This window comes from Suricata suricatta, chromosome 1 (assembly GCF_006229205.1).
Source record: "Suricata suricatta isolate VVHF042 chromosome 1, meerkat_22Aug2017_6uvM2_HiC, whole genome shotgun sequence".
Classification (NCBI taxonomy): Eukaryota; Metazoa; Chordata; class Mammalia; order Carnivora; family Herpestidae; genus Suricata; species Suricata suricatta.
The window spans coordinates 69859119-69873059 of NC_043700.1; the positions used below are offsets into that span (position 1 = coordinate 69859119).

The 13941-nt window shown below is 39.5% G+C and overlaps 1 protein-coding gene across 7 annotated transcripts in view; it reads right to left on the bottom strand.

Annotated features, from left to right (window-relative positions):
* TRIM2 (tripartite motif containing 2) overlaps positions 1-13941 on the bottom strand; it is a 115970-nt gene that overhangs the window by 42073 nt on the left and 59956 nt on the right. For 3 of the 7 annotated variants that reach the window (XM_029939933.1, XM_029939948.1, XM_029939964.1), the window contains exons 2-3: positions 11291-11475; positions 6918-7155 (exon numbers count right to left, since the gene is read on the bottom strand). In XM_029939933.1, the coding sequence (XP_029795793.1) occupies positions 6918-7155; positions 11291-11475 (423 nt within the window). Of the gene's footprint in view, positions 1-6917; positions 7156-9374; positions 9382-11290; positions 11476-13941 lie in introns of those variants that run through there. The other 4 variants (XM_029939939.1, XM_029939950.1, XM_029939971.1 and 1 more) reach the window with 3 other exon arrangements.

Here is a 13941-nt window from a genome sequence, read left to right on the forward strand (position 1 = left end):
AAGTGGAATGCTTACCTCACTCTACATAAAAAATTATCTCAAAATAGATTAATGACCTAAATGTAAGAGCTAAACTATAAAATTCCTAGAAGAAAAACATAGGAGTTAATCTTTATGACCATTGATTGGGTAATGATTTTTTGGATATGACACCAAAAGCACAAGCAACAACAACAACAACAAAAATAGATAAATTGGACTTCATCAAAATAAAATCTTATACTACCAAGAAAGTGAAAAGAGGAGCACCTGGCTGGCTCAGTCAATAGAGCATGCAACTCTTGATCTTGGGGTTGTGAATTCGAGTCCCATGTTGAGTGTAGAGATTACTTAAAAATAAAATCTTAAAAAAACAGTGAAAATGATAGGAGAAATATTTGCTATTCATATATCTGAAAAGGGTGTAGTATCCAGAACATATAAAGAAACCCTACAACTCAAGAACCCATTTCAAAAATTGGCAAATGAATAGACATTTCCCCAAAGAAAATACACAAATGGCCAATTTGCACACACACACAAATATGCTCAACATTATTAGTCCCTAAAGAAATCCAAATCAAAACCACTATGAGATACTTTACACTGACTAAGGTGGATAGACTCAAAAAGTCAGATAATAACAAGTGTTTGTAGAAATGAAAAATCAGAACTTTTGTACTTTGCTGGTGGAAATGTAAACAGGTACAATCACTGTAAAGACAGTTTGGTGGCTCCTCAAAAGTAAAATGCAGAATTACCATGTGACCCAGGAACTCAACTCTTAGGTATATACCCAACATACCTATAAACATACATCCACACAAAAATTTGTATATGAATGTTCATAGCACTATTCATAATAGCCCAAAAGTGAAAAAAACATAAATATCCATCAACTAATGAATGAACGAAGGAATCTGTGATATTTTCAGATATTGAAATACTTCAGACAATGAAATATTATGTAGTCATAAAAGGCATGAAATTCGGCTATGTGCTACAATATAGATGAACTTTGAAAACATTATGCTGATTGGTAGAAGCCAGACTCAAGAGGCCACATAATTTATGACTGATTTATATCAAATGTCTATAATGGAGAAGGCTTGCAGAGAAGCATGCAGACTGGTGACTGCCAGGGGTTAGGGGTAGGGGGGGCATGGGGAGTGGCATGATGAAAGAGTTCTGGAATTAGTGGTGGGAGTGGCACAACCTCTTGAATATACTAAAAGCCACTGAATTGTATACTTAAAAAATTTTTTTCTAAACGTTTTTATTTTTGAGAGAGACAGAGAGACAGAGGGGAGGGGCAGAGTGAGAGGGAGACAGAGAATCTGAAGCAGGTTCCAGGCCCTGAGCTGTCAGCACAGAGCCCAATGCAGAGCTCGAACTTGTGAACGGCGAAATCACGACCTGAGCCAAAGTCAGACACTTAACCGACTGAGCCACCCAGGTGCCCCTGAACTATATACTTTTAAATGGTTACATTGTTTAATTTTATGTTATGTGAATTTTCCCTTAATTAAAAAATTAATTTTTAAAAATTGCACTAATTAATTTTAAAAAATACATCTTTGAAGAGAGAGCAGCACACCTAGGTAACTATCCCTGGTTTGGATTACTAAGTGTTTCTTGAAAACAAAGGCCCTAAAATTATTCTGAAGTGTGAACAGCTAGTCATTCTCAAATGCTTGTGCTCAAGGTCTGTCAGCTTTGACTCAAACTGAGAGTTAATTGCGTCAAGTGTGAGACTCAGCTGAGCTCATCCATCTTGAGTGAGATAATGCTGGTGTTTGTTCTTGGGGGCAGATGGGCCAGAGGCCAGGACTAGCTTATTTTTGTTGACAGGTAGACACCATTTGTGAAGATGACAAGGCAAGACCATATGCACGACTAACATGCTGGAAAGGGTGGTCAGGGCCTTGGGACGGCCCTGAGGATTGTAGAAGTGAGGACTTGTTAGTGGTAGGGCATTCTTAATGAGGATCTCTGCTTTGCACCTCTCAACATCCTTGTTAGTAAGGTGCCTAAGCAAGCCATAACAGGATCTAATGATTATTTGTGGTTCTGGGACCATGAGGCATGAGCTCAAATGTCTACTTTATGCGCAAAGAACCTCTTAAATCACTGACCATTATTCCCATTTTTCTTTGTATTTGGACAATGCAGCCATGGCAGTTTAATTAGAAGACAGATAGTGTCACAGCACTTAAAGTAAATGACAGGCTTTCATCCATATGTGCTAATCAGCACCAGGCAGTTCATGAGGACAACATCCTGCTTTATTGTTAATTACTCAATTTTATTAACCTTCAGACACTTGAATTATTTTTAAAGATTTACCCATGGCAATTAACTGCAGCAATTTATCTGCAATATTGCATGCGTTTGGCTTGAATATGCAATGAGGACCCCGTTTCAAAGCAGCAGCAGTGAACTACAATCTATGATGAAACAATAGAACGATTCAAGGCACATACTGTTAATATCCAAGACCTCTTGCGAGTTTATAAATGTTATGATTTCAAAGAATCATAATGACCCAGCACAAAGAAATTACCCAAAACATACTTTTTTAGCTTCATCTACCTCAGTGAGGTTCAAATTCTAGATAGACCTAATTTTTAGTGGATTTGATGTAATGTGTTTGGTAGAGAGCCAAGGGACTGTTTTAACCTAAAGGATTCTTTAACTTTACTGGAATCCGCATCTCTAAGAGAGATTCTGTGTAGCAGTTGGTGGCATTCAAAGGTCTCTGTTGCTGAGGTGTGCTTAAGAAATACATCTTAAGGAATTCTGTCCTTTAGGTGACACAAAATATACACTGTGGTCTTACTAATTAAAATACACAAGTCTATATAAATACACAAGCATACTCACATATTAGCATAAATGTCATTTGTTACCAAAACATCAGTTTTAATCGCTACCCAAGAGTCAGTTATACGAACTTACCATAATATAACCATTTCCCTAATATTGCACATTCAGATTATTTCTAATTTTTACTCTAATTTAAAAGTTTTAATTAACATTCTTCAGTCTTCAATCTCTTCTCCAGCTATTTCCTTAGATATATTTCTATTAGTGGAATTACTGAATTAATGGATAGGAAGTTGTGTAAAACACTCATTATAGTTCAACAAACTGACATAAACTTTCTGAAGAGCAATTTACCCGCCCGCCCACAACAAATGACACATCCTCATCATCACTGCTTATTATCTTTAAAAATGAATTTGAGAAGATGTGATTATTTGTGAAGCTTGACATTTTTTCTCTTACTACTATTAGCTATTTATATGCCCTCTGTGAACTTTCTGAGTTCTTTGACCATTTTCTTCTGTGATGTTCATATTTTTCTTACCTACATAGTAAGAATTTGCTGGGGCATTTTAATTAATAATTTTACAGTTATTTTCATAAACTGAATGATTATTAGTTTTCTTCTTCTGCCTTCACTAGATTTTGGTATTAGAGTTATGAGGATATCTTGAGTGAATTGGGAAGTTTTCCATCTTTTCTTATGATGCAGACTAAACATACTAAGAATCATATTTGTTTTATACAGGTATGAAGGAATTCAGTTTCAAATTAAGTTTTACCAGTTTCTTTCAAAATTAGCCATCTTGATCATTTTCAGTTTCCTAGATAATCATCCATTTCATTCAGACTTTCTCAAGTATATTAGCCTTTAGCACATAGCATTTACTCATTTTATTTTATTTTTAATTTTTTAATGTTTATTTATTTTTGAGAGACAGTGTGAGCAGGGGAGGGGCAGAGAGAGAGGGAGACACAGAATCAGAAGCAGGCTGCAGGCTGTGAGCTGTCAGCACAGAGCCCGAGGCAGGGCTCGAACCCACGAACCATGAGATCATGACCTGAGCCGAAGCCGGATGTTCAACCGACTGAGCCACCCAGGTGCCCCTGATTTACTCATTTTAAAATATCCCTTTTACCTGTACTAATGTCTGATAAGTCCTAATGTGATATATATTTTTTTGTTGTTTTATCAGATGACAAATTATTTCATTAATTTAAAAATCAGCTAAGATTTATTAACTCGATTGTTTTACTATTTTCAAACTAATTTTATCTTTATTATATTCTTTCTTTTGTGTTCCATATATGTACTTTGTTGCTTTCCCTAACTTTTTGAATTGAACTTTTTAATTTTTTTAAAAAATGTTTATTTATTTTCAGAGAGAGAACATGGGAGAGAGTGCAAGGGAGGGGCAGAGAGAGAGGGAGGAAGAATCCCAAGCAGCCTCTGCACTGTCAGCACAGAGCCTGACACGGGGCTCAATCCCACAAACCATGAGACCATGACCTGAACCAAGTTAGAGCTCCTCTAAGGGAAGACAGCCTCAGGGAGAGCCAGTGTGAGAAATGATCATAAGAAGAATGCTCAAACTAATTGAAGGCATGATTTAAAGTTTCTTTTACAAAACTTCCATGGTAATTCTCTCTTGGAGTACACTGCATGGAAAACCGTGGTTATTAGCAGCCTGATGTGCTTTCAATTAAATAATTAAAGATATGTAATCCACAATGTCTCTCTTATTTTGGCTACCAAAAAGCTCAGGGTATTGTTGCTTCCTGATCTAGCTTTTATGATGTGTCAATCAGCTTTGGGATTTAAACTATTCAAACCTTAGTTTCTTCATCTATCAAATGAAGGTAACTATAAATGAATGAATGAGTGAATGAATGAATGAATAAATGAATAAATAAAATGTAGGTAACTAATACCTCTGTGCAAAGTGGTATGTACAAAGTCAAGCATGGTGCCTGGCACATTTGTTTAGCAAATAGGTACTGATTAACTTCTAAGAGGCTGAATTTACAACTGGACAAAGGCTGGATCATACATAAAAAATATATCTCTGATCCACAACCTATCCAGGAAAGCAACCTATTATCTATAAGAAACAACTTAGGAAGCCAGCCTACCACTTTTACTTGCAGGAAGTCAGACTTCTCTCTCCAGTAATAATCCCAAAACCTAAATAATAACATCTATAATTGGCCAAAATGGCTAGGAATTGATTACTGATAGGTTCTCTCATGTTTATCCCCACTTCCACTTAGTACCAACCAGAGAAAGCCAAATATGTACTCCTAACCAATCACACAGGATGCCCACTTCCAGTTAGCCTGCCTCCAGCTTCCCCATGCCAACAGCCTCCAAACAGAGCAACCTTAAAGTCTTCCCTTTTGTCTGCTGCAGAGCTTTCTCACTCCTCTGCCTGCCTTTGAGTCTCTGCCAAAACGTAAGTGACAGTGGCTGATTCTTTGTTAGAGCAAGTTCAGGATAGACAGTCTCTGTTTCCACATTTCCATGTAGAAGATACTGTGCTTAGTGATAACAATAGTGAACATGGTCCATGACCTTCTGCAGCTCACTTTCTAAAAGTAAAGCCAGAAGATCCACTGGTCAACAAATACACAGATAAAGACAAGCAGAGCATGGTGGATGTCAGGAAGGAAATCCAGGAAGTGACGTAATGGCTAGTAAGTGGGTGTCAGAGGTGGTCTGCCTCAGACAGGCATTTAGAGAAGACTTCTCTGGTAGAAGAAAGTTGAGCTGAGACATGAAGGATGAGGGTGAGCTAGCCAGGGAGCATTCCAGGCAGACAGCATAGAGAACAGTCAAGCCCCACGGTGGGAAACGATTTGGCAAGTCCTAGGTCAGTAAGGCTGCAGTATGGTGGGCAGAGAGAGTGGTATGAAATGAGCTAAATAAACAATAGTTATGGCTAATAATTATTGCTTTGCTCTAACAACAGCTTGCTTGATAATGGTTTTATTATATCCATGCCTTATATTATAAGCAGTTTCTAATATTTTTGAAGTGGCCATTATAAAGGAAAAAGTGAATAAAGTCATTGCTGAGAAATAATTTTAATAGCTAACATTTATCAAGAGTTTACAATAATGCTTTATATGACTTAAACACTTACTTCTCCAAGTAATCCCCTATAGTACATGCTCTTATTTAATTTTTAAATGTTTATTTACTTTTGAGAGAGAAAGAGAGAGAAAGAGAGAAACAGACGGCAAGTGGGAGAGGGGCAAAGAGAGAGGGGGACACAGAATCTGAAGCAGGCTCCAGGCTCTGAGCTGTTAGCACAGAGCCTGACGTGGGCTTGAATTCACAAACCACAAAATCATTACCTGAGCCAAAGTCGATGCTTAATTCACAGGGCCACTCAGGCGCCACTAGTGAACACTATTATTACTTCTTCTTTACAGATGAGAAAGTGAGACACAGAGAGTTTAATACACTTGCCAAAGCTAACACAGAGAATAAGTTGAAGAGCAGGGTTTGGATCAGGGAGTCAGAATCCAAAGCTGACTTCAGGTGACATAGCTATTGTCAATCAGTTATTTGATGGTACACACAGGTCCTCCGAAGTTTATTACAGCTATTATGCTTGCCAGTAGCAGGAAATAGGTTTGAATTCAAAATCTAGAATCTATGATCAAGGATTCATATATCTTCTAATTATATTTATTATTAAGGATTAGGGCCTAATGGAAGAGAAAAACTTCCCTCAAAAAACTATAATTAATATTTTAATAATCATTCTCGATTTGAAGAATTTATCTATTTTTAATCTTTATCCATAATTTATTATATAGATATTTATGTGGGCCAAGAATACCCCCTGTGCAAATAGTCATGGGTTTGCTCTCCTGGGGAAACTAATAATACGTGCTATTAGACATAACGAAGATTGGTCTTATTATTTAAACGAATTTGATCAGAGCAAGTAAACAGGCAATACGGTGTGAGCACTGCCAAAAATACCTTCTAACTACACATTTTCCAGGTGGAGTTCTGCTTTAGCATAACCTCTGATTGTCTGAAGCCTCCGCAAACCAAAGCAGTCACGCGGCCAGGCCTCGGCCGCAATCCGCTCACTTACATTTCCATCGTGGTTTGGGCAAGAGAGAGGCTTTCCCGCAGCCACAGCGGTGACCGTCTCCAGGATGGAGGATTCCTCAACGTTGCTGCCGGGAGTTCGCTGCAGCACGTCCATCAGGTTCGTGATGAAGAAGTTGTTCTGGAGCGCGGCCACCCCCTTCTCGGGCAGGATGGAGGTCTGGCGGCACACTGGGCAGGAGAGGGTTAGACTGTGGGCGGGAATGTAGTTCTGCAGGCACCTGTTGCGGAAGCAGAAGCAGGTGGACTGTCAGTACAGTGGGCTCTCGAGCAAGAGCAGGACCCCCTCTTCTCACAGGAACCATACACATTCTCTGCCCCAAGTGGACGACTTGGCAGAAACTCCCTATGTAAGTCTCCTTTTCTAGGAAAAGAAGATTTCAGCAACCAAGAGGTAATGTGTATTCCCATTGGCCCTATCAACTGGTCAGGCGAATGATAACCCTAAAGGAAAAGAGTAGTATCATGGACTTTGCTAGTGTTCCAGGGAGCTTTGCCATAAATGAGCAGCATCGGCCTCTCTGGGGGAACTTGGAAGAAGTGCAGGATCTCAGATCTTCCTCCAGACCTGCTGATTTATATGCACATTAAAGGTTGCAGGGGGCACCTGGTTGGCTCCGTGGTTAAGCATCTGACTTCTGCTCAGGTCATGATCTCACAGTTTGTGAGTTCAAGCCCTGTATCAGGCTCTGTGCTGACAGCTCAGAGCCTGGAGCCTGCTTCAGATTCTGTGTCTCCCAATCTCTCTCTGCCTCTCCCCACTCACACTCTATCTCTCACTCTCTCTTAAAAATATATAAACAATAAAAATTTTTTTTTAAAGGTTGCAAAGCATCCATCTACAATATCCAGTGTCATATTCACAGATTTGTGGATTTTTACAATGAGGAGAAACAGGTCAAAGTTTTCTCTTAGTGTTAAAATACTTAAATTAGGGCACAGATAAAGTAATTACTAACACACTTCATATGCTAAACTGCTTATGTGCTAAGTTAAATAAGAAGGTAACGATGTATTTTGATAATTGATTAACTCAATGGAAAAGCTATTCACGAAGGATAAAGAAATGTGTTTTCATATATAGCAATTGCGTATTCAGTTAATTTTTAATTATTTCATACACATAGTTGCATACAAAAGCACAAGCAGATCTCATATGATAAAAACACCTCCCAGTGGAAATGTTTTGTTTGAAGCAAGATAGGACACCAGAGGCACACCAACATGGTCTCTTCTTGCCTCTCTTCAGCAAGCATCATCTTAATTCATTTAATTAGCAAAATGCATTGCTAATAATGATTTGCACATATCCTGCTCACTAGATTCACAGTACTTGCAATAACCATAGGAAGTAGGTACTTTATTTACTTATGTTTTAGTGTTTACTTATTTATTTTGAAAGAGAGGAGACAGAGAGCAGGGGAGGGGCAGAGAGAGAGGGAGGCAGAGAATCCCAAGCAGGCTTCACACTGTCAGTGCAGTGCCCAATGTGGGGCTCAAACTCACAAACTGTAAGATCATGGCTGAGCCGAAACCAAGTGTCAGACACTTAACCAACTGAGCCACCCGGGTGCCCCTGACGTATGTACTGTAGACACCTGAGGTCACACAGGCAGAGAGAAGCAAAGTTGCTTGTTCCCAGAACTCAAGTGGTCAAGGGCAGAGCAGGAGTTCAAGCCCAGGCAACTGGGCACCAGAACCGAAGCTCTACGTAACTACGCCATGTAACATTTCCCTGTTGCTCTGCCAAACAGAATTCAAAAACTTATGATTTCGTCTCACTCCTCTTATAATGTAGATAAGGAAACTGACATCAAGGAGGCTAATGGACTTTCCTATGTCACAGAAGTAGCTGAATCAATACCAGAAACAGAATAGCTTTTGTTAAGGTCACTGAGGGCATCTAAATCCAGACAGTAGACATTTTTCACTCCTAACCTTCTTAGGGGCAGTCAGTAAACATGACCACTGTCTCCCACCTCTCCTTCTTTGAAATTTTATCTTCCCTTGCTTGTGACAGCACACTCACTTCGTCCTCCCTCTCCTTCTGTCTGTTCTTTGTTTTTTACTGAGCCAGTTCAGGCTCTGTCATCAGCACCCCTCTCTCCCTGGGACATCATATCCACGTGCAGGGCTCTAAGCACAACACTCCCACATTTCTATTCCTTCCACAGATGTCTCCTCCAGGCCCCTAATCTCTACACCAGCTGCTTTCTTGGCATCTCCTCTTGGATGTCTCACAAGTCCTAAAACTCAATGTGTCCAAAACCAATGCTACGTTCTTCCCCGAAACTGGGTCCTCTTCCCATCTCAACAAACAGCACCTCCACCCATCCATCCAGACAAACCAGGAACTGGGAACCATGCTGAAAACAGTAATTCCCTTACTATCCATATTCCACATCCCACCCATCACCAAAAGCTGGAAATTCCTAAATACCTTCCAATGTTTCCCGTTCTCGTCATCTGCTTCACACCACCCTTTCCTGGGTTTCTGCAGAAGCTCTATGCACTGTCACCCACCCGTGTATCCTCTAGCCCTTCTTCCCATTGCACCACAGTGACCTTCTCAGAACCCATTCCACGCATTCCATGGGGACTTGGTGTGGTGGGCTCTCGAAAATCTCTACCAGCAGCTGTTGGATGGAGGAACAGAAGAAGATTAGATAAGACCCAATGGAGAGGGCTGGGTGTGGACCCGGGACAGCCCAGAAGTGTTGCTTCTCACCTGTCAGAGCAAGTAAAGGGGAGCCAAACAATGGACTGCCTAGGCCTTGAACATGGGTGATAGGAGGCCCTACTGAGCCCAGGCTGAGTGGCTCTCCGTGTTAAATATAAAGAGGCCAACTGCTACATCAAATAACGATCTTACCATCGGAGCCCAGGGACACAAGGACAATTAGCTGGTATTCAAGTTTCAGCTACAGTCATTAAGTGAGGGGCGGAAATCACTCTCCATTCAGTCATTTTGGACTATGAATGACCAAGTAATTGCACCAACGTATAAAATAAAGTAAAAAGTGCTAGTGCCCTATATACCACTACTAAAACACACACAAAACAACCTCTACACACACACACACACACACACACACACATACCCCAAAAGAACCCCCTAAAAAGTGAACAAACAAAAAACCACAACGACCAATAACAAAATCTACCTTCTCCCTCTATTCATCACCAGCAAGGATGTGGATATTCTGCTGCAACTGAGATCTTCCAAAATAAATCAACTTTAACAAATGTGTCTTAAATGGATGGCAAATAGAATTAGCACTGATTGGAAGCCATTGGAAACACCACTTCCTATTCTATAACAAGAATTAAAGCATTTTAATTATGTATATTTAATAATGATAGAAAATATTTTAACAGAATGCTATCAAACATAATTACTATATTTATCTTTAAGAAAAAAATATAACCTTACTAGAGAAATATTTAAATTAGGACACAGATAAACTAATTACTAACAAATTTAATCTGTTTAATCGCGTATGCTAAGTTAAACAAGAAAGTAAGATGTATTTTGATAACTGATTAATTCAATGGAAAAAACTATTTAAGAAGAATGAAGAAATATGTTTTCCCTATATAGCAAATTGCATGTTTGGGTAATTTATAATTACTTCATACACATAATATTTTTCTTCATCTGCAACATCCTTATGTTCAAATGTGCCATTAGCAGGTGTCTTCTGAAGTATCCTTGAGAGGAAGCTCTCCCTTTTAACCAACTCCTCAATAACCAGACATTTTCCCTAATGTGTCATATGAGAGGAAATAATAGATTAAAAAATTTTTTTAATGTTTATTTATTTTTGAGAGAGAAAGACATGAGGGGGGGAAAGGCAGAGAGAGAAGGGACACTGAATCTGAGGCAGGCTCCAGGCTGTGAGCTGTCAGCACAGAGCCTGACGTGGGGCTCCAACTCACAAACCATGAGATCATGACCTGAGCCAACGTCAGACTCTGAGTTGACTGAGCCACCCAGGTGCCGCATAATAGATTTTTAATTGGCCCTTACCAAAGATACTCTATGAGGGAACTGTGGTCGGCAAAAATTGATGAAAAACAAAGGGGAAATTAAAAATTTTTTTTAATCTTAAAATATTTAATGTTCTATGTCCTGTGGGAATGAGTCAGTAGCTACTAGACTGTTTTCTCTCCCTTGTAATTATATAAAATGGAGTAAATTATTGGCAACTCATGATTATGTTTCTAGATATCTATCATAAGCACAAAAGATTAATGTCTCCCATAGGTAACTGGATAATTCTGGAAAGAACCCTTTGGTAAGCTGTAGGAGATCAGTCTGTGAAACTCTCCTCTCTGAGCACAAAGGACTCTTACCTTTCGCAGAAAGTGTGCAGACAGGGGAGAACCTTGGGATTCTTGTACCGTTCCAGGCATATACTGCAAATCAGAAACTGCTTGTCAATCTGGCGCACCACAGGACTTGGGATGTTGGTGGCTTCACTGGCCATCCTAGACCACTGACATGGGAAGCCGGCTGTCTTTGACCCTGCACGCTGCTGCTGTCAGACAGGAAAAATATATAATAACTTCCAAGTGCAAATCAACCATGGGTTCACTCACTACAGGCATTGTGTTATGAATACAGGTAGAATTCCATGCCAGTGACCTCAAAATGACCATCACCAACTCTCAACGCTGGATGAGGCGTACTGTGAAATGCCGGTTTATTTTATAAATCAATAAATGATCACATGTTCACCATGCAAACAAATCAGAAGACGTATGTTGCACAAAGGGGGCTGCGTGCTGGCTTTGTAAGCAGTGGTAACTGAGGGGCTAAATACTTACACAGCTATGCTGTGCCTGTTCGTGCCTTCATTTCTGACTATATTTGACTCTACGCCTCAGTCTTATTAAAATGGAATCTATATCAAATAGAATAGTCTTACTAAGGTAAAATGGTTTCCCAACTATTGAACTTGAAGGGGATCAAAATATCACTCCAAAAGATACCATCTTGGCAGAAGGATTATTTTGAGCTGAAGGCAGTTGAGACACAGCAGACACGGAGGGCAGCCGGTGGCTGGAGAGAGGCACTCTGCCCTCTTCCATCTGCTTCAAAGCATGGCATAGATTTCCATGTTCAAAGGAAACTTTCATTTGTAAAGGCGCCCCACTCTCCCATACCCAAAAGAGGAGCCTCTGAATGATCACCAGATACAGCACAGGAGAGGAGTCTGCATAACGAACCTTACTAAACAACCCTTATGTACCGTACGTTTCCTGGTCACTTTCCCACGATTTCCTGCCCCCAAACCTCCTTTTCCTTTATCTAGCCATTTCTCCACCATTTGTCATCCTTTGTTAAAACAGTATATAAGCTCCCAGGTCTAACTGGCTCTTTGGGTTTTCACTTCTTTTCTGTGAAGCTCCCATGCATGTAAAATTAAAAATATTAAATTAATAAACTTTGATATAATATAATTTTGGAAAAATAAACTACCAGTAAAATGTGTATACCCTTTTCTCCTGATAATGTCTTTTGTCAGTTTAATTCAGTCTTCAGGAACAGACTTTAAGTGTGTAAAGAAAAAGGTTTCTCTCCCCTACATACTGTTTACATGCAAGGATGAAATAATTAAAATTTGTTTAAAATTTTTTAAATATTTATTTATTTTTGAGAGAGAGAGAGAGAGCGAGAGCCTGAGTGTGGAAAGGGGCAGAGAGAGAAGGAGACATAGAATCTAAAGCAGGCTCTAGGCTCTGAGCTGTCACCACAGAGCCCAATGCAGGGCTTGAACTCATAAACTGGATTATGACCTGAGCTGAAGTCAGACGCTTAACCGACTGAGCTACCCAGGCGCCCCAGAATAATTAGAATTTTGTATTAAAACCTTTGTATGTGGTTCAGAGTGTTCTCTTCAGAACTAAAGGTTTATAGATTCTATGCTAAAATGTATTTGCCAGAGAGCAGGGACAAAGGCAGATAATTCCTAGTATTTTAAGAAATCTCTGTTGGTATTCATGTATAGGAATCTGAGGGACCTGGTGAAATTAATTGAGAGAAGGTTTCAAAATGTCAGGGATCATGCCAGAAAAAGAGAAAGCAAGAGAGAAAAATGCAGAGGGCCTCTAAGGGGAGAGAAAAGGACAAACATAAAACATAGCTTCCTTTACCACCTTGAAGAACATTTGGCTTCCACTCCAAAGGGGGAAACCAAGGTGAAGCTAAAATTCACTTCTTAATTTTCTATATATTTGGGAAAGTGTCTACATCTCCTCAATCCCCAACAGAAACACTCTTTACAAAAAAATAATGTTAATTTTCAATATGACCCTAGGCAGTAATATTATTCTCATTCCACAGATTTTTGAAAACCTTGGCTCAGTTAAGAAGTTTGCCAGAATGCAAAGCCCATAGCCTGTCATTCCTTAAACCACCAGGCCTCCCTTGGCCGTGGGCCTTAAGAAGGCTGTATGTACTATAGAAGCTTGGTTTATATATAACATTTTAACATGGCCTGGGACCTGTGTTTGAAGCTGGGAAATATACCATATTTACAGAATTAAGAAGTCTATATTTTTTAATGGAAATTCGAACATGAATGAAAGTTCTTCTTTCTCCCCACCAGTTCACCAAATTTGTAAAAAGTATACCAACTTTTATTAATAAAATTCTATTGGGGAACCTGGGTGGCTCAGTAGTAGAGCATCTTAGTCTTCAACTCAGATCATGATTTCACAGTTCATGAGCCCCAAGTTGGGCTCTGCACTCTCTGCCATGTTTCTCTCTCTCTCTCTCTTTCTCTCTCTCTCTCTTTCTCTCTCTCTCTCTCTCTCTCTCTCTCTCTCTCTCCCCCTCACCTGAATGTGCGTGCTCTCCATCTCTCAAAATAAATACACAAACATTTAAAAAATTCTACTACTTATACACAATTGAGTATAGCTACATATAGGACACACCCATATCCCAACTCTATACTTTCTAGATAAGCTCATTAAAAAGCACGATTCATAAACAGATA